This window comes from Oncorhynchus mykiss, chromosome 1 (assembly GCF_057628025.1).
Source record: "Oncorhynchus mykiss isolate SJ-2025 chromosome 1, ASM5762802v1, whole genome shotgun sequence".
Taxonomy (NCBI): domain Eukaryota; kingdom Metazoa; phylum Chordata; class Actinopteri; order Salmoniformes; family Salmonidae; genus Oncorhynchus; species Oncorhynchus mykiss.
Window position 1 is genome coordinate 82,148,371 of NC_143022.1, and position 19,129 is coordinate 82,167,499.

The 19,129-nt window shown below is 43.1% G+C and overlaps 1 protein-coding gene across 2 annotated transcripts in view; it reads right to left on the bottom strand.

The window, feature by feature from the left end:
* LOC110532724 (attractin-like protein 1) overlaps positions 1 to 19,129 on the bottom strand; it is a 322,954-nt gene that overhangs the window by 230,544 nt on the left and 73,281 nt on the right. Inside the window, exons 11-16 of one of the 2 annotated variants that reach the window (XM_036986138.2) lie at positions 18,785 to 18,869; positions 18,446 to 18,657; positions 3,872 to 3,990; positions 3,535 to 3,651; positions 3,237 to 3,369; positions 445 to 632 (exon numbers count right to left, since the gene is read on the bottom strand). In XM_036986138.2, the coding sequence (XP_036842033.1) occupies positions 445 to 632; positions 3,237 to 3,369; positions 3,535 to 3,651; positions 3,872 to 3,990; positions 18,446 to 18,657; positions 18,785 to 18,869 (854 nt within the window). The remainder of the gene's footprint in view (positions 1 to 444; positions 633 to 3,236; positions 3,370 to 3,534; positions 3,652 to 3,871; positions 3,991 to 18,445; positions 18,658 to 18,784; positions 18,870 to 19,129) is intronic. The other variant, XM_036986147.2, reaches the window with a different exon arrangement.

Consider the following 19,129-nt stretch of genomic DNA (forward strand, 5'->3'; position numbering starts at 1 on the left):
TGCTACTTAAACACCCCACCCTAAAACCATCGAGAGAGATCCTCGAGCACCATTCAAATAATAACCCCAGTCAAATACTTGCTCCTGCATATCCTTCTCAGTTCTGACAGCACAATCACTGGAAAAGCCGACATGTGTGGTCGGCATTTAAACGGGAAGTGTGACTCGTGACAAAATAAATACAAAAAGTTAGGTTGGGATCACGGATATCTCAGTGTTGGCGCTATATCCAATGGATCACGTGTGGACTGACTCATCAGTAATTAAGCTAAGACACGTGTTCAATGTGTTTGGCTTCAGATCATCATGGGGTAATATAAGTTCCACTGTCATGGCGATTCCTTAGGCATTCGTATTGGGAAAAAATGCATTCCTCAAGACAGAACTTTATGAAGGACAACGTTCAAAACAACACACCATTTTAAACCGAGGCGTTTCCCTTACCTTCTCCAGTAGCTGGTACTTCTGCAGCTCGTCCAGTACAAAGTCCACCTGCTTGGGAGTGGTGAGGGAGGCTATGTTCCCGTCTAGGTTCTTACAGTAGTGCTGGGCGTTGTCATAGCTCTCCCTGCTGGAGTTGATCCTCAGGCATGCCTCCCCTACATGGTGCCAGCCTTCTCCACAGAGCTGAGCTGTGGACAGAGCAGTACTTTAGACCCAGGCTTCTGACTGTGCTGGGCCACGCAATTGGATAGTGCATAGATCTGCTCCTGGCCTCAAGACCCCTCATATCAACTGGATTTGATATGCAACTCACAGCACACTGATATATCGTTAATTATAAACTGGGCGGTTCGAGCCCTGAATGCTGATTGGCTGACCACGGGTATGACAACACATTTATTTTTACTATTCTGATTACGTTGATAACCAGTTTATAATAGCAATAAGGCACCTCGGAGGTTTGTGGTATATGGCCAATATACCACGGCTAAGGGCTGTTTTCAGGCACATTGCGTTGCGTTGCGTTGTGTTTAAGAACAGCCCTTAGCCATGGTATATTGGCCATATACCACAGCCCCTCATGCCTTATTGCTTAAATATAAAAGTGAGGTTGACTGACAAGTATTTGATGGTGTGAAATCAGGCAATGTCAGTCAGTTGAGATAAAGATAGAGAATGATGGACTATTCTTCAAAGAGGCGTGCATCGACCACCCTGCATGAATACACAAGTATGTGTCTGTCCAGCACCAGCAAACAGACACGTCAAACAGTGGGAGGAACTACATGGACGCCTGACGAGACCTTTATGAAAACAACAATTTGCAGAAATTAAAGGAAAAACAACTCCAGTTTCATCACAACAATTTTTCTGCTTATTTCGGAGACTTGCGCTGATTACATTCATAGTTTGGATAATGGATACCATCACATGCTTCTCATCAGACTGAGAAAGAATCCCTTTTTTCCATAAAAGGCTATTGAAAAGATGACTTAACGACAGAGCAGTAGTGAAGAACTCAAACACTTGGCTAGAGTTACAGTCTTTAGAACAATACACAGATCAACATTGCAGCACTTTTTGCTAATCACTCATAGCTTTACATTGAAGCCAAAGGTCAGGCTCAATTTGCAATTCACATATATATATATACACAGCACACACACACACACACACACACAAGCTCAGCAAAAAAAGAAATGTACCTTTTTCAGTATGGTCTTTCAAAGATAATTCGTAAAAATCCAAATAACTTCACAGATCTTCATTGTTAAGGGTTTAAACACTGTTTCCCATGCTTGTTCAATGAACCATAAACAATTAATGAACATGCACCCGTGGAACGGTCATTAAGACACTAACAGCTTACAGACGGTAGGCAATTAAGGTCACAGTTAGGAAATCTTAGGACACTAAAGAGGCCTATCTACTGACTCTGAAAAACACCAAAAGAAAGATGCCCAGGGTCCCTGCTCATCTACGTGAATGTGCCTTAGGCATGATGCAAGTATGAATGAGGACTGCAGATGTAGCCAGGAAAATAAATTGCAATGTCTGTACTGTGAGACACCTAAGACAGTGCTACAGGGAGACGGGGCGGACAGCTGATCTTCCTCGCGGTGGCAGACCACGTGTAACAACATCTGCATGGGTTCGGTACATCTGAACATCACACCTGCGGGACAGGTACAGGATGGCAACAACAACTGCCCGAGTTACACCAGGAAAGCACAATCCCTCCATCAGTGCTCAAACTGTCCGCAATAGTGCTCTTCACTGACGAGTCGCAGTTTTGTCTCACCAGGGGTGATGGTCGGATTCGCGTTTATCGTTGAAGGAATGAGCGTTACACCGAGGCCTGTACTCTGGAGAGGAATTGATTTGGAGGTGGAGGGTCCGTCATGGGGCGGTGTGTCACAGCGTCATCGGACTGAGCTTGTTGTCATTGCAGGCAATCTCAACGCTGTGCATTACAGGAAGACATTCATCTCCCTGACGTGGTACACTTCCTGCAGGCTCATCCTGACATGACCCTCCAGCATGACAATGCCACCAGCCATACTGCTCAATCTGTGTGTGATTTCTTGCAAGACAGGAATGTCAGTGTTCTGCCATGGCCAGCAAAAAACCCAGATCTCAATACCATTGAGCACGTCTGGGACCTGTTGGATCGGAGGGTTAGGGCCATTCCCCCCAGAAATGTCCGGAAACTTGCAGGTGCCTTGGTGGAAGAGTGTGGTAACATCTCACAGCAAGAACTGGCCAATCTGGTGCAGTCCATGAGGAGGAGATGCACTGCAGTACTTAATGCAGCAAGTGGCCACACCAGATACTGACTGGTACTTTTGATTTTGACCCCCCCTTTGTTCAGGGACACAGTATTCAATTTCTGTTAGTCACATGTCTGTGGAACTTGTTCAGTTTATGTCTCAGTTGTTGCATCTTGTTGTGTTCAGACAAATTTTTGCACGTTAAGTTTGCTGAAAATAAACGCAGTTGACAGTGAGAGGACATTTCTTTTTTTGCTGAGTTTAGAATCGTGAGAACCGCAATACGCATCAGCACCTAAGTATTGTGATAATATCGTATTGTGAGGTCCCAGGCAAGTCCCAGCCCTAGTTAATAATGCATCAAACATTGGCACAAGTTCTCCAATCAATCAAACTTGCTTATAGCTGTCAAACAGGTAGTCAGCTAAGTTCTTGCTTGTTTGGAGATTTTGGAAGACATTTGTGTGTGTGTGTGTGTGTGTGTGTGTGTGTGTGTGTGTGTGTGTGTGTGTTCTTTCTCACCAGGGATGGCATGGCACTCCTGTTGCTGAAGCTCCCATTGACAGTGGAGGTTGAGGGAGCAGCTCTTACAGTTGACCAGCTTGCTGCAGATCTGTTCATTCCTCACATGGCATTTGGTGAAGTTCCTCACAGACTGGGAAGAAAGAATACAAGTAACAAACGTCAACATTGTTATTATAATGGTGAATTTGCTTCACAATATTGGGGTAATGTAAAGCTGCAATTTGTGCTTTGGCAGAACAGAAAAGGATGGATTGACATTAACAGCAAAGCCCCTGCAACAGTATGGAATACCCACATGTCCCATCATCTTGGCCCCTTGCTTCCACACAGAGAGCTGGTGATCAGACAGCATGGAAGGGGGAGGGGCCAGGGACAGAGGACCTCTATGCTGCTGCGCTAGCTCCAGGGTCAGCTACAGACACACATAGAGGAGACAGCAGGGGCAAGCATTAGGCTAACTGACACTGTTAGCCAAGCAGGGGAGATAATAATGACTCGTCTACAACAACAGTTAAGTGGTGACGTATGAGAAGGCAAGCTTTAAGCTACCTGACTATTCATGCTGTGTAATTTATTGACAACTTTAGCTGTGATTGTGCCGTCTCACTTCCGCCCCCTGTAGGCAGACTCACCACAGTGCAGTTGTTGGAGGCAGAGATGCACTTCTTGTCTTCACACCACTGGCAGCCGTTGGTGTTGGCAGTGCAGCTGACGCAGTCGGAAAACCTGTAGCATCTCTCGGCTGCACCGTCTGGAGGGGGGGGGGGACCACACACAGTTTAACAACGGAAGTTAATCTCGATTACAGACAGTTTTACAAGGGAACAGAGTTAGAGAACCTAGTCAGCAAGAGAGTTCATGTTCAAGATCAGTGGTGACCGTAGCAGAACAGAGACTGGGCCAAGACAGGGAATCTTGAGGACAGAGGACAGTCAGAGAAACAATACTAGTAAACAGCATAGTGACTCAATCAAGAAATAAAATAGGTTTGACACGCAAATGTCCCCTGCAATACCACCTTATCAGCAAGAAAACAGAAAGGTAGATGGGTCTGGCTCTATGCCTATCATTTCTAGTGGCCCTGTAGAGCCACTTACCCTGCATGCCAGCAGCCAACTACAAATGACTGACTGAACGATTCGACAAGGACAGAGGATAAACAGTGTGATAATCTGTCATCAATTAAAACGTCATTTCATTAATCACCGGTCCAATTCACCAGTGATAACGCTCTAAAACCGCCCTGTAATTATGATTATGATCATAACCTCGGGTTTGCCCACAGATAAAAACACAATACATGTGTTTCCGTGTCAGTGTATTTTCAGCATAATGGTAATTGCCTCCGAATGGAATAATTGTGTTGGTCCTGACCTTTTCTTCCCACGATTATGAACACAAGCTTTAAGAGGAATCAAATAATTATTATTGCTTTCCTGGAGGATGATGATTCATACAGTACAAGACATAGGTAAGGAACCAGAGAGTTTTATGTGAAATGTGATTTGGCTTCATCATGGACGGCTCAACTATAGAGCATGTATCCATTAGTCAGGTAAGAGAGAACGGGCTCCTGACCAATTATGTTATTTTGTGTATTTCTTTTTGGACATAATGTTTCTGCCATTGTTTCCTATGACTGAAAGAGCACCTGGAAATCAGAATAGAGATTTGGATGAAGAATTCTACTTCAATGAAACCACGGCGACGAGTAAATAAACCTCCTCAACCCTCTGTTCCACTGGCGAACGTACAATCACTGGAGAACAAACTGGACGAGATCCATTCGAGACTATCCTATCAACTGGACGTGAAGATCTGTAATATCCTGTGCTCCAGAGTCGCGGCTGAACGGGGACATGGTTAATATAAATCTAGCGGTTTTTTCTATGCATCCGCAGGACAGAACCACAGCGTCTCGTAAACTCAAAGGCAGGTGTGTGTCTCTTTGTTAACAAAGTCTGGTGCGCGATGTCTCAAGTTTTGGGGGAGCGTTAAATTGGCATGCTGATTGCAGGAATGTCAACTAGAGCTGTTGCTTAGTTCTAGAGCAGTGGTTCCCATACATTTATTAAACATAAGACTAAGTGTGAGTTTTTGTCACAACCCGTGAGAAGTGACAAAGAGCTCTTATAGGACCAGGGCACAAATAATAATCAGTAACTTTGCTCTTTATTTAGCCACCTTACATATAAAACTTTATTTGTTAATCGTAAATTGTGAATAACTCACCACAGGTTAATGAGAAGGGTGTGCTTGCACATAACTCTGCAAATTTGGGTTGTATTGGAGAGAGTCTGTCTTAAATCATTTCCCACACACAGTCTGTGCCTGTATTTAGTTTCATGCTAGTGAGGGCCGAGAATCCACTCTTCACATTGGTGCGTGGTTGCCAAGGGCATCAATGTCTTAACAGCGCAATTGCCAAGGCAGGATACTCTGAGCACAGCCCTATTTAGAAATCTGGCAGTAGCTTCTGATTAAATTACATTTTTACAGAACCGCTTGCTGCAATTTCGATGAGGCTCTCTTGTTCAGATATTGGTAAGTGGACTTAGATGCTTCGCTATATCACATTTGACATTGTCTGTAAGCTTGAGTTCATTTGCACACAAAAAAAATCATACAAGACCTGGGTGTTGTCCTTGTTAATGCAGACAGAGAAGAGCTCCAACTTCTTGAACATAGCCTCAATTTTGTCCCAATCATTGAATATAGTTGTATAGAGTCCCTGTAATCCTAGATTCAGATCATTCAGGTGAGAAAAAACATCACCCAGATAGGCCAGTCATGTGAGAAACGCGTCATCATACAAGCGGTCAGACAAGTGAAAATTATGGTCAGTAAAGAAAACTTTAAGCTCGCCTCACAATTTAAAAAAACACGTCAATACTTTGCCCCTTGATAACCAGCGCAATTCTATATGTTGTAAAAGCGTTACATGGTCGCTGCCCGTATCATTGCATAATGCAGAAAATACACGAGAGTTCAGGGTCCTTGCTTTAAGAAAGTTAACAATTTTCACTGTGGTGTCCAAAACGTCTTTCAAGCTGTCAGGCATTCCCTTGGCAGCAAGAACCTCTCAGTGGATGCTGCAGTGTACCCAAGTGGCATCGGGAGCAACTGCTTGAACACGTGTTACCACTCTACTATGTCTCCCTGTCATGGCTTTTGCGGAATCAATACAGATACCAACACATCTTGACCACCAAAGTCCAATTGATGTCACAAAGCTGTCCAGTACTAAAGGCTAGAGCTGCCGCTTTCAAGGAGCGGGACACTAATCTGGAAGCTTACTAGAAATCCTGCTACACCCTCCGACGAACCATCAAACAGGAAAAGCTTCAATCCAGGACCCCTTACAATCCTACTACACAGGCTGACACTCGTCGGATGTGGCAGGGCTTGCAAACTATCTCGAGTTACAAAAGGTAGACCCAGCCACTAGCTGCCCAGTGACACGAGCCTACCATACGAGCTAAATGTCTTGAATGCTTGCTTCGAAACAAACCACTGAACTACGTGTGAGAGAACAAGCTGGACGACTATGTAATCACGCTCTACGTAGCCGATGTGAGAAAGACCTTTAAACAGGTTAACATTCCCAAGGCTGCAAGGCCAGACAAATTACCTCGATGTATAATGTGCTGACCACCTGGCAAGTGTCTTCACTGACATTTTCAACCTCTCCCTGTCCGAGTCTGTAATACATATGCTTCAAGCAGACCACCATAGTCCCTGTGCCCAAGATCGCCACGGTAACCTGTCTAAATGACCATCGCCCATAGTGCTCACACCCAATGTCACAGGAAGGACAAAAAAATCAAAGGACAACAACCCCCTTAGCCACCGCATGGTCACCCCGCTACTATCCAGAAGGCAAGGTCAGTACAGGTGTTTCAAAGCTGGGACAGAGACTGAAAAACAGCTTCTATCGCCATCAGACTGTTAAACAGCCATCACTAACACAGAGAGGCTGCTGCCTACATAAAGACTCTAAATTATTGGCCAATTTAATAAATGGAACACTAGTCACTTTAAATAATGCCACTTTAATAATGTTTACACATCTTATATTCCTCATCTTACATGTACAGTGGAGCAAAAAAGTATTTAGTCAGCCACCAATTGTGCAAGTTCTCCCACTTAAAAAGATGAGAGGCCTGTAATTTTCATCATAGGTACACTTGAATTATGACAGACAAAATGAGAAAAAAAATCCAGAAAATCACATTGTAGGATTTTTTTATGAATTTATTTGCAAATTATGGTGGAAAATACGTATTTGGTCAATAACAAAAGTTTCTCAATACTTTGTTATATACCCTTTGTTGGCAATAACAGAGGTCAAACGTTTACTGTAAGTCTTCACAAGGTTTTCACACACTGTTGCTGGTATTTAGGCCCATTCCTCCATAGATATATCCTCTAGAGCAGTGATGTTTTGGGGCTGTTGCTGGGCAACACGGACTTTCAACTCCCTCCAAAGATTTTCTATGGGGTTGAGATCTGGAAACTGGCTAGGCCACTCCAGGACCTTGAAATGCTTCTTACGAAGCCACTCCTTCGTTGCCCAGGCGGTGTATTTGGGATCATTGTCATGCTAAAAGAGCCAGCCACATTTCATCTTCAATGCCCTTGCTGATGCAAGGAGGTTTTCACTCAAAATCTCACGATACATGGCCCCATTCATTCTTTCCTTTACACAGATCAGTCGTCCTGGTCCCTTTGCAGAAAAACAGCCCCAAAGCATGATGTTTCCACCCCCATGCTTCACAGTAGGTATGGTGTTCTTTGGATGCAACTCAGCATTCTTTGTCCTCCAAACACGACGAGTTGAGTTTTTACCAAAAAGTTATATTTTGGTTTCATCTGACCATATGACATTCTCCCAATCTTCTTCTGGATCATCCAAATGCTCTCTAGCAAACTTCAGACGGGCCTGGACATGTACTGGCTTAAGCAGGGAGACACGTCTGGCACTACAGGATTTGAGTCCCTGGCGGCGTAGTGTGTTACTGATGGTAGGCTTTGTTACTTTGGTCCCAACTCTCTGCAGGTCATTCACTAGGTCCCCCCATGTGGTTCTGGGATTTTTGTGATCATTTTGACCCCACGGGGTGAGATCTTGCGTGGAGCCCCAGATCGAGGGGGATTAGCAGTGGTCTTGTATGTCTTTAATTTCCTAATAATTGCAGTGACTGTTTGAGGTTGTGGACAATTGTGTCTTTTATACTAATAACAAGTTCAAACAGGTGCCATTAATACAGGTAACGAGTGGAGGACAGAGGAGCCTCTTAAAGAAGAAGTTACAAGTCTGTGAGAGACAGAAATCTTGCTTGTTTGTAGGTGACCAAATACTTATTTTCCACCATAATTTGCAAATAAATTCATAAAGAATCCTACAATGTGATTTTCTGGATTTTTTTTCTAATTTTGTCTGTCATAGTTGAAGTGTACCTATGAGGAAAATTACAGGCCTCTCTCATCTTTTTAAGTGGGAGAACTTGCACAATTGGTGGCTGACTAAATACTTTTTTGCCCCACTGTATATTCTGTACTATTCTACAGTATCTTAGTCTATGCCGCTCTAACATTGCTCGTCCATTTAATTATATATTCCTAACTCCATTCCTTTAATTAGATTTGTGTGTATTGGGTCTATGTTGTGAAATGGTTAGATATTACTTGTTAGATATTGCTGCACTGTCGGAACTAGGGTTGCACATGTTGGGGAATATTCAGAGGTGGAAACGTTCCATGGGAATTAACAGGAATATATGGGAATTAACGGAAATATATGCAAAGGAATATCATTTAAATGTAGATGTTTTTTGCATTGGATAAATAGAGACAGAAACATAAACCGTTTACCTTATCATAAGTAGACAATTAAAATAATTAAGTAATTCCAATAGAAATTAAAATGTAAAAAATATTTACGAATTGAACTTCAATTAAATGAGTTGACTCTTCACATGGGATGATTTCACTGAACAACAAATGAAAGGGAATATTGAATGATCCCCAATGATCCATCACATCTACCAAAAACGTTTTCAACATACATCTGTAAAATTATAGTCTAGAAACTAAAGCTTTGGTTGTCTTCCTCTCAGGCTTCCATGTCTTCTCCCTGGACCTCCTCAATGTCCACCTCTTGAACATCAGACTCTGAGGCCTCATCTTCACTGTCACTTTCCAACTTTGTTGAGGAAGGCTCGTTGTCAGGCTCAAAAAGACACAAATTTGCCCGGATGGCCACCAATTTTTCAACCCTTGTATTGGTCAGCCTGTTACGTGCTTTGGTGTGCATGTTCCCAAACAAGGACCAGTTGAAATGGCAGCAGTTTTACGGGCGCCCAACCAATTGTGCTATTATGTGGGGTTTTTTGCGTTATTTGTAACTTTTGTACATAATGTTTCTGCAACCGTATCTTACGGAGAAAAAAATATCTTCTGGATATCAGGACAGCGATCACTCACCTCAGATTAGAAAAACATTTTTCTACAACAAAGACGACGCACAAGACAATCTCCAAACACCCCACAGGACCGACATCCCCGTTATTTGCAAGAGGAAGCAACGCAGGTACAGAGGACAAAGAGCCGGATGCCTGGCCAGGACCCGGCGAAGGCAACTGGGAAAGCTGCCGTTACCATCAATACTACTCGCCAACGTGCAATCATTGGACAATAAATTAGACGAGGTACGATCACGAATATCCTACCAACGGGACATCAAAAACTGTAATATCCTATGTTTCACGGAATCGTGGCTGACTGACGACATGGATATTCAGCTAGCGGGAAATGCGCTGCACTGGAAAGATAGTACAGCACACGCCGGTAAGACGAGGGGGGGCGGTCTGTGTATATTTGTAAACAACAGCTGGTGCAAGAAATCTAAGGAAGTATCTAGATTTTGCTCGCCTGAAGTAGAGTATATTGTGATAAATTGCAGGCACTACATGCCTAGTGAGTTTTCAGCTATACTTTTCGTGGCTGTTTATTTACCACCACAGGCAGATGCTGGCACTAAGACCGCACTCAGTCAGCTGTATAAGGAAATAAGCAAACAGGAAACCACTCACCCAGAGACAGCGCTCCTAGTGGCCAGAGACTTTAATGCAGGGAAACTTAAATCAGTTCTACCAAACCAAAATTCTAGATCACCTGTACACACACAGAGACGCGTACAAAGCTCTCCCTCACCCTCCATTTTGTAAATTCGACCACAACTCTATCCTCCTGATTCCTGCTTAAAAGCAAAAATTAAAGCAGGAAGCACCAGTGACTCGGTCTATAAAAAAGTGGTCAGATGAAGCAGATGCTAAACTACAGGACTGTTTTGCTATCACAGACTGGAATATGTTCCGGGATTCTTCCGATGGCATTGAGGAGTACACCACATCAGTCACTGGCTTTATCAATAAGTGCATCGAGGACGTCGTCCCCTCAGTGACCGTACGTACATACCCCAACCAGAAGCCATGGATTAGAGGAAACATTCACACTGAGCTAAAGGGTAGAGCTGCAGCTTTCAAGGTGTGGGACTCTAACCCAGAAGCTTACAAGAAATCCTGCTATGCCCTGCGACGAACCACCAAACAGGCAAAGCGTCAATACAGGGCTAAGATTGAATCAACTACACCGGCTCCGACACTAGTCTTGTGTGGCAGGGCTTGCAAACTATTACAGACTACAAAAGGGAAGCACAGCTGCGAGCTGCCCAGTGACACGAGCTTACCAGACGAGCTAAATCACTTCTATGCTCACTTCGAGGAAAGCAGCACTGGGGCATGCAAGAGAGCATCAGCTGTTCCGGACGACTGTGTAATCACGCACTCCGTAGCCGACTTGAGTAAGACCTTTAAACAGGTCAACATACACAAGGCTGCGGAGCAAGACGGATTACCGGGACGTGTGCTCTGGGCATGTGCTGACCAACTGGCAGGAGGTGTCTCACTGACATTTTCAACATGTCCCTGATTGAGTCTGTAATACCAACATGTTTCAAGCAGACCACCATAGTCCCTGTGCCCAAGAACACAAAAGCAACCTGCCTAAATGACTGCAGACCCGTAGCACTCACGTCCGTAGCCATGAAGTGCTTTGAAAGGTTGGTAATGGCTCACATCAACACCATTATCCCAGAAACACTAGACCCACTTCAATTTGCATACCGCACCAACAGATCCACAGATGATGCAATCTCTATTGCACTCCACACTGCCCTTTCCCACCTGGACAAAAGGAACACTAATGTGAGAATGCTATTCATTGACTACAGCTCAGATTTCAACACCATAGTACCCTCAAAGCTCATCACTAAGCTAAGGATCCTGGGACTAAACACCTCCCTCTGCAACTGGATCCTAGACTTGCTGACGGGCCGCCCCCAGGTGGTGAGGGTAGGTAGCAACACATCTGCCACGCTGATCCTCAACACTGGAGCTCAACAGGGGTGTGTGCTCAGTCCCCTCCTGTACTCCCTCCTGTACTCACCCACGACTGCATGGCCAAGCATGACTCCAACACCATCATTAATTTTGCTGACGACACAACAGTGGTAAGCCTGATCATAAGACAACAATGAGACAGCCTATAGGGAGGAGGTCAGAGACCTGGCCACGTGGTGCCAGAATAACAACCTATCCCTCAACGTAGCCAAGACTAAGGAGATGATTGTGGACTACAGGAAAAGGAGGACCAAGCACGCCCCCATTCTCATCGACGGGGCTGTAGTGGAGCAGGTTGAGAGCTTCAAATTCCTTGGTGTCCACATCAACAACAAACTAGAATGCTATGCTGCCTGCCATCCAGGACCTCTACACCAGGTGGTGTCAGAGAAAGGCCCTAAAAATTGTCAAAGACCCCAGCCACTCCAGTCATAGACTTATCTCTACTACTGCATGGACAGCGGTACCGGAGTGCCAAGTCTAGGACAAAAAGGCTTCTCAACAGTTTTTACCCCCAAGCCATAAGACTCCTGAACAGGTAATCAAATGGCTACCCGGACTATTTGCATTGTGTCCCCCCCCCCCCCTCAAACCCTCTTTTTACACTGCTGCTACTCTGTTTATCATATATGCATAGTCACTTTAATTATACATTCATGTACATACTACCTCAATTGGGCCGAAAAACCAGTGCTCCCGAATATTGGCTAACCGGGCCATCTGCATTGTGTCCCGCCATCCACCACCCGCCAACCCCCTCTTTTACGCTACTGCTACTCTGTGTTCATCGTATATGCATAGTCACTTTAACCAGATCTACATGTACATACTACCTCAATCAGCCTAACTAACCAGTGTCTGTATGTAGCCTCACTACTGTATATAGCCTGTCTTTTTACTGTTGTTTTATTTCTTTACTTACACATTGTTCACCTAACACCTTTTTTGCACTATTGGTTAGAGCCTGTAAGTAAGCATTTCACTCTAAGGTCTACACCTGTTGTATTTGGCGCACGTGACAAATAAACGTTGATTTGATGATGATGAAGGCAACAGGGGAAAGAGCCTCAGATCCACAAAGTCCTTTCCACCAGCTGGCTGATGAGATATGTTGGCACGACTTGCCATATTGCATCTCCATCCCAAAGCCCTTGCTTGGAAGTGTACTTCACCAGACTGCCAAGAACCTTGCCCTCATCCAGGCCAAGGTGGCGAGACACGGTAGTGATGAAACCATAGGCCTTGTTGATCTCTGCACCAGACAGGATGCTCTTGCCAGCATACTTGGGGTCCAACACGTACGCTGCGGCGTGTATGGGCTTCAGGCAGAAGTCTTCATGCTTTTTGATGTATTTCAGAACTGCAGTTTCCTCTGCTTGGAGCAACAGAAGTGGGCAGGGCATTACGGATTTCTTCTCTGACATCTGCAAGCAAAGTCTGAACATCAGACAGAATGGCATTGCCTCCCTCAATCCGTGCAATGGTTACTGCTATAGGTTTGAGGAGTTTCAGACTACTGCCCACTCTCTCCCAAAATATATAATCCAGGAGGATCCTCTTGATGGCCATGTCCATATCGGAAGACTTGATTTCTTGGGAGAGACTCCATCCCCTCCAGGAGACTGTCAAACATGATGACAACACCACCCCAATGGTGTTGCTGGGCAGCTTCAACGTGGTGCTCTTATTCTTCTCACTTTGCTTGGTGAGATAGATTGCTGCTATAACTTGATGACCCTTCACATACCTAACCATTTCCCTGGCTCTCTTGAAGAGTGTATCCATTGTTTTAAGTGCCATGATGTCCTTGAGGAGCAGATTCAATGCATGAGCAGCACAGCCAGTGGGTGTGATATGAGGGTAGGACTCCTCCACTTTAGACCAAGCAGCCTTCATGTTCGCAGCATTGTCTGTCACCAGTGCAAATACCTCCTGTGGTCCAAGGTCATTGATGACGTCCTTCAGCTCATCTGCAATGCAGAGACCGGTGTGTCTGTTGTCCCTTGTATCTGTGCTCTTGTAGAATACTGGTTGAGATGGAGTTCATTAGTCCTTGCCCACGAACATTCGACCACCCATCAGAGATGATTGCAATACAGTCTGCTATCTCTATGATGTGCTTGACCTTCACTTGAACTCTGTTGAACTCTGCATCCAGCAAAATAGTAGATAAAGCATGTCTGGTTGGAGGGGTGTATGCTGGGCAAAGCACATTCAGAAATCTCTTCCAATACACATTGCCGTGAGCATCAGCGGTGAATCAGTTGCATGCACAACTCGAGCAAGACATTCATCAGCATTTCTCTGACTACATTCCTCCATTGAGTGATTCCAGGAGGACCATGAGCTGTTGCTATCAATAAGGTGTCTGTTTCATCATTTTCACCTCAAATCGAAGTAGAGGGACTTTTGTCAGAGGTTGCTTGTTGTGAGCACTGAGGGAACTTCATGCACTTGGCCAGATGACACTGCATCTTTGTTGCATTCTTCACATAAAATTTTGCACAGTATTTGCAAATGTACACAGCTTTTCCTTCTACATTAGCTGCAGTGAAATGTCTCCACACCTCAGATAGTGCCTGTGGCATTTTCCTGTAAAGATAAGAAAAATAAATTGTAAACAAAAAATAATAATAATAAAAAAATACCTTGCACAGGTAAATGGTAGAAAAAAATAACTAGCAGAAATTGTTAACAAGTTAGAAATTATTTAAACACACTTTGCTGTAGGCTACTACTATTCACCCCATCCAGCATTGTAATCAAAACTTACCAGAAAGCATGTAGTCCTTGGCTCAGACAGTGTAGTAGTGTGGGCTCAATTGCATCTCATTAGTGTGCAAGATCTTGAGAATCAGCTGTACATGTGATGGAAGAATGCACTGTGCATGCAGAGGGATGCAATTCCATTGAATTGGGGTTAGTTTAACCAAAATATGTCACAAGACCTAGAATTGCCTTTGTGTATCCCACAAAAAAAGGTTCACTGTTGTAAGCAACTTTTTTGATGAATTTAAGCAAAATTCCCAAAATTCCAGGACTTAACTTCCGACCCTTTGCAACTCTAGTCGGAACTAGAAGCACAAGCATTTCGCTACACCCGCAATAACATCTGCTAAACACGTGTATGTGACCACGCGATTTGATTTGTAGCTATGAAATCGTTTGAAGGGGGCTCACATCAACACTATCATCCCAGACACCCTGGAACCACTCAAATGTGCATACCGCCCCAACAGTTCCACAGATGACGCAATCTCTATTACACTCCACACTGCCCTTTCACACTTGGACAAAAGGAACACCTACGTGCGAATGCTGTTCATTGACTATAAAGATTTGGTATGGGCCCTCAGATCCTCAAAAGGTTCTACAACTGCACTGTTGAGAGCTTCTTGACTGTCTGCATCACCATGCAAGGTCCTACAGTACATCACTGGGGCCAAACTCCCTTCCATCCAGGGCCTCTATACCAGGCGGTGTCAGAGGAAGCCCCCAAAAATTGTTAAAAAGACTCCAGCCACCCAAGCCACAGACTTTCTCTCTGCTATCATACGGCAAGTGGTAACAATGCACCAAGTCTAGAACCAACACAACCCTGAACAGCTTCTACCCCCAAGCCATTAGACTTCTAAACGCCATGTTATTTTCTACCCCCTGTATATAACCATGTTATTTTCTACTCCCTGTATATAGCCATGTTATTTTCTACTCCCTGTATATAGCCGTGTTATTTTCTACTCCCTGTATATAGCCGTGTTATTTTCTACTCCCTGTATATAGCCATGTTATTTTCTACTCCCTGTATATAGCCATGTTATTTTCTACTCCCTGTATATAGCCATGTTATTTTCTACTCCCTGTATATAGCCGTGTTATTTTCTACTCCCTGTATATAACCATGTTATTTTCTACTCCCAGTATATAGCCATGTTATTTTCTACTCCCTGTATATAGCCGTGTTATTTTCTACTCCCAGTATATAGCCATGTTATTTTCTACTCCCTGTATATAGCCGTGTTATTTTCTACTCCCTGTATATAGCCATGTTATTTTCTACTCCCTGTATATAACCATGTTATTTTCTACTCCCTGTATATAGCCATGTTATTTTCTACTCCCTGTATATAGCCGTGTTATTTTCTACTCCCTGTATATAACCATGTTATTTTCTACTCCCAGTATATAGCCATGTTATTTTCTACTCCCTGTATATAGCCGTGTTATTTTCTACTCCCTGTATATAGCCGTGTTATTTTCTACTCCCTGTATATAGCCATGTTATTTTCTACTCCCTGTATATAGCCATGTTATTTTCTACTCCCTGTATATAGCCATGTTATTTTCTACTCCCTGTATATAGCCGTGTTATTTTCTACTCCCTGTATATAACCATGTTATTTTCTACTCCCAGTATATAGCCATGTTATTTTCTACTCCCTGTATATAGCCATGTTATTTTCTACTCCCTGTATATAGCCATGTTATTTTCTACTCCCTGTATATAGCCATGTTATTTTCTACTCCCAGTATATAGCCATGTTATTTTCTACTCCCTGTATATAGCCATGTTATTTTCTACTCCCTGTATATAGCCATGTTATTTTCTACTCCCTGTATATAGCGTGTTATTTTCTACTCCCTGTATATAGCCATGTTATTTTCTACTCCCTGTATATAGCCATGTTATTTTCTACTCCCAGTATATAGCCATGTTATTTTCTACTCCCTGTATATAGCCGTGTTATTTTCTACTCCCTGTATATAGCCATGTTATTTTCTACTCCCTGTATATAGCCATGTTATTTTCTACTCCCTGTATATAGCCATGTTATTTTCTACTCCCTGTATATAGCCATGTTATTTTCTACTCCCTGTATATAGCCATGTTATTTTCTACTCCCAGTATATAGACATGTTATTTTCTACTCCCTGTATATAGCCATGTTATTTTCTACTCCCTGTATATAGCCGTGTTATTTTCTACTCCCTGTATATAGCCATGTTATTTTCTACTCCCTGTATATAGCCGTGTTATTTTCTACTCCCTGTATATAGCCGTGTTATTTTCTACTCCCTGTATATAGCCATGTTATTTTCTACTCCCTGTATATAGCCATGTTATTTTCTACTCCCTGTATATAGCCATGTTATTTTCTACTCCCTGTATATAGCCATGTTATTTTCTACTCCCTGTATATAGCCATGTTATTTTCTACTCCCTGTATATAGCCGTGTTATTTTCTACTCCCTGTATATAGCCGTGTTATTTTCTACTCCCTGTATATAGCCATGTTATTTTCTACTCCCTGTATATAGCCATGTTATTTTCTACTCCCTGTATATAGCCATGTTATTTTCTACTCCCTGTATATAGCCATGTTATTTTCTACTCCCTGTATATAGCCATGTTATTTTCTACTCCCTGTATATAGCCATGTTATTTTCTACTCCCTGTATATAGCCATGTTATTTTCTACTCCCTGTATATAGCCATGTTATTTTCTACTCCCTGTATATAGCCATGTTATTTTCTACTCCCTGTATATAGCCATGTTATTTTCTACTCCCTGTATATAGCCATGTTATTTTCTACTCCCTGTATATAGCCATGTTATTTTCTACTCCCTGTATATAGCCGTGTTATTTTCTACTCCCTGTATATAACCATGTTATTTTCTACTCCCAGTATATAGCCATGTTATTTTCTACTCCCTGTATATAGCCATGTTATTTTCTACTCCCTGTATATAGCCATGTTATTTTCTACTCCCTGTATATAGCCATGTTATTTTCTACTCCCTGTATATAGCCATGTTATTTTCTACTCCCTGTATATAGCCATGTTATTTTCTACTCCCTGTATATAGCCATGTTATTTTCTACTCCCTGTATATAGCCATGTTATTTTCTACTCCCTGTATATAGCCATGTTATTTTCTACTCCCTGTATATAGCCATGTTATTTTCTACTCCCTGTATATAGCCGTGTTATTTTCTACTCCCTGTATATAACCATGTTATTTTCTACTCCCAGTATATAGCCATGTTATTTTCTACTCCCTGTATATAGCCATGTTATTTTCTACTCCCTGTATATAGCCATGTTATTTTCTACTCCCTGTATATAGCCATGTTATTTTCTACTCCCTGTATATAGCCATGTTATTTTCTACTCCCTGTATATAGACATGTTATTTTCTACTCCCTGTATATAGCCATGTTATTTTCTACTCCCTGTATATAGCCATGTTATTTTCTACTCCCTGTATATAGCCATGTTATTTTCTACTCCCTGTATATAGCCATGTTATTTTCTACTCCCTGTATATAGCCATGTTATTTTCTACTCCCTGTATATAGCCATGTTATTTTTAGTCATTGTGTGTATTTATTATTCACTGTATTTATTCCTCGTGTCACTATTTCTATTTTATCTTTAAGTCTGCATGGTTGGAAAATGATCCATAAGTAAGCGTTTCACTGTTAGTCTACACCTGTTGTCTATGAAGCATGTGACAAATAAAATGAGATTTTGATTTGAACTACCAGAGGGAAGTGAAAGCATCTCTCCCCATGAGAAACATACAGATAAAAACATGTGAACACATATATCCAGGTGTGGATTCAATCATCGTGGAGGCTACAAATTTGAGTAAATTGTTGCCATCCTAATTTCCAAGGTAAGTATTGCTCGGTATGTAAACTCAAATGGTGACGAGGGCAATGTCATACAACACGTACTGGTGCGTGGAGGGCAGAAGGGAGCGGGCACGCTGCCGTTGGCATGGCTGGTGTCCCAGGGGACACAGTGGTCCCTAAGCCAGACACAGCGGATGCCAGGGCTGGCGTTGGCACAGCGCTGCTCCTCACTGAAGGCCTGGCAGCTGGGAGGGGTGTAGACCAGCACGTCATTCAGCAACACACCAGAGAAACCACCAAACACATACATAGACCTGGGGAGAGAACACAACACAGAGTACACATCATTACCAGGGAACACTGAGGAAACTCATGAAAGAGATAAAAAAACTACAAATACCAAGTAACGGAGGGGCAATATACTGGATGCAAGTGACTGACCCATTGCTGACGACGGAGGTGTGGCCAAAGCGGTTGACGTCACGGTGGAGATCTGGTCTGGGCAGGACTTTCCATTCATCACAAGCTGAAAAAAACATGCACATAGAGATCAGGCTACAGGTTTGGCTTCAGTAGGAACATTTGACATATAAGAAGCACTTTTCAAAAACTTGTGTAGGGTCAAGCACTCAACCGCTATACCAAGAAATTATACCGCCACTGTGACCTGCGACACCCTACTCATACTACCATCCAAGCAACTGTGACTGAAACTCCCCTGGACCCCAGAATGAGCTGTATATTTAAGGCCTTTAACGCTCTGTAGCCTGGTAATCTGAGCTCCTT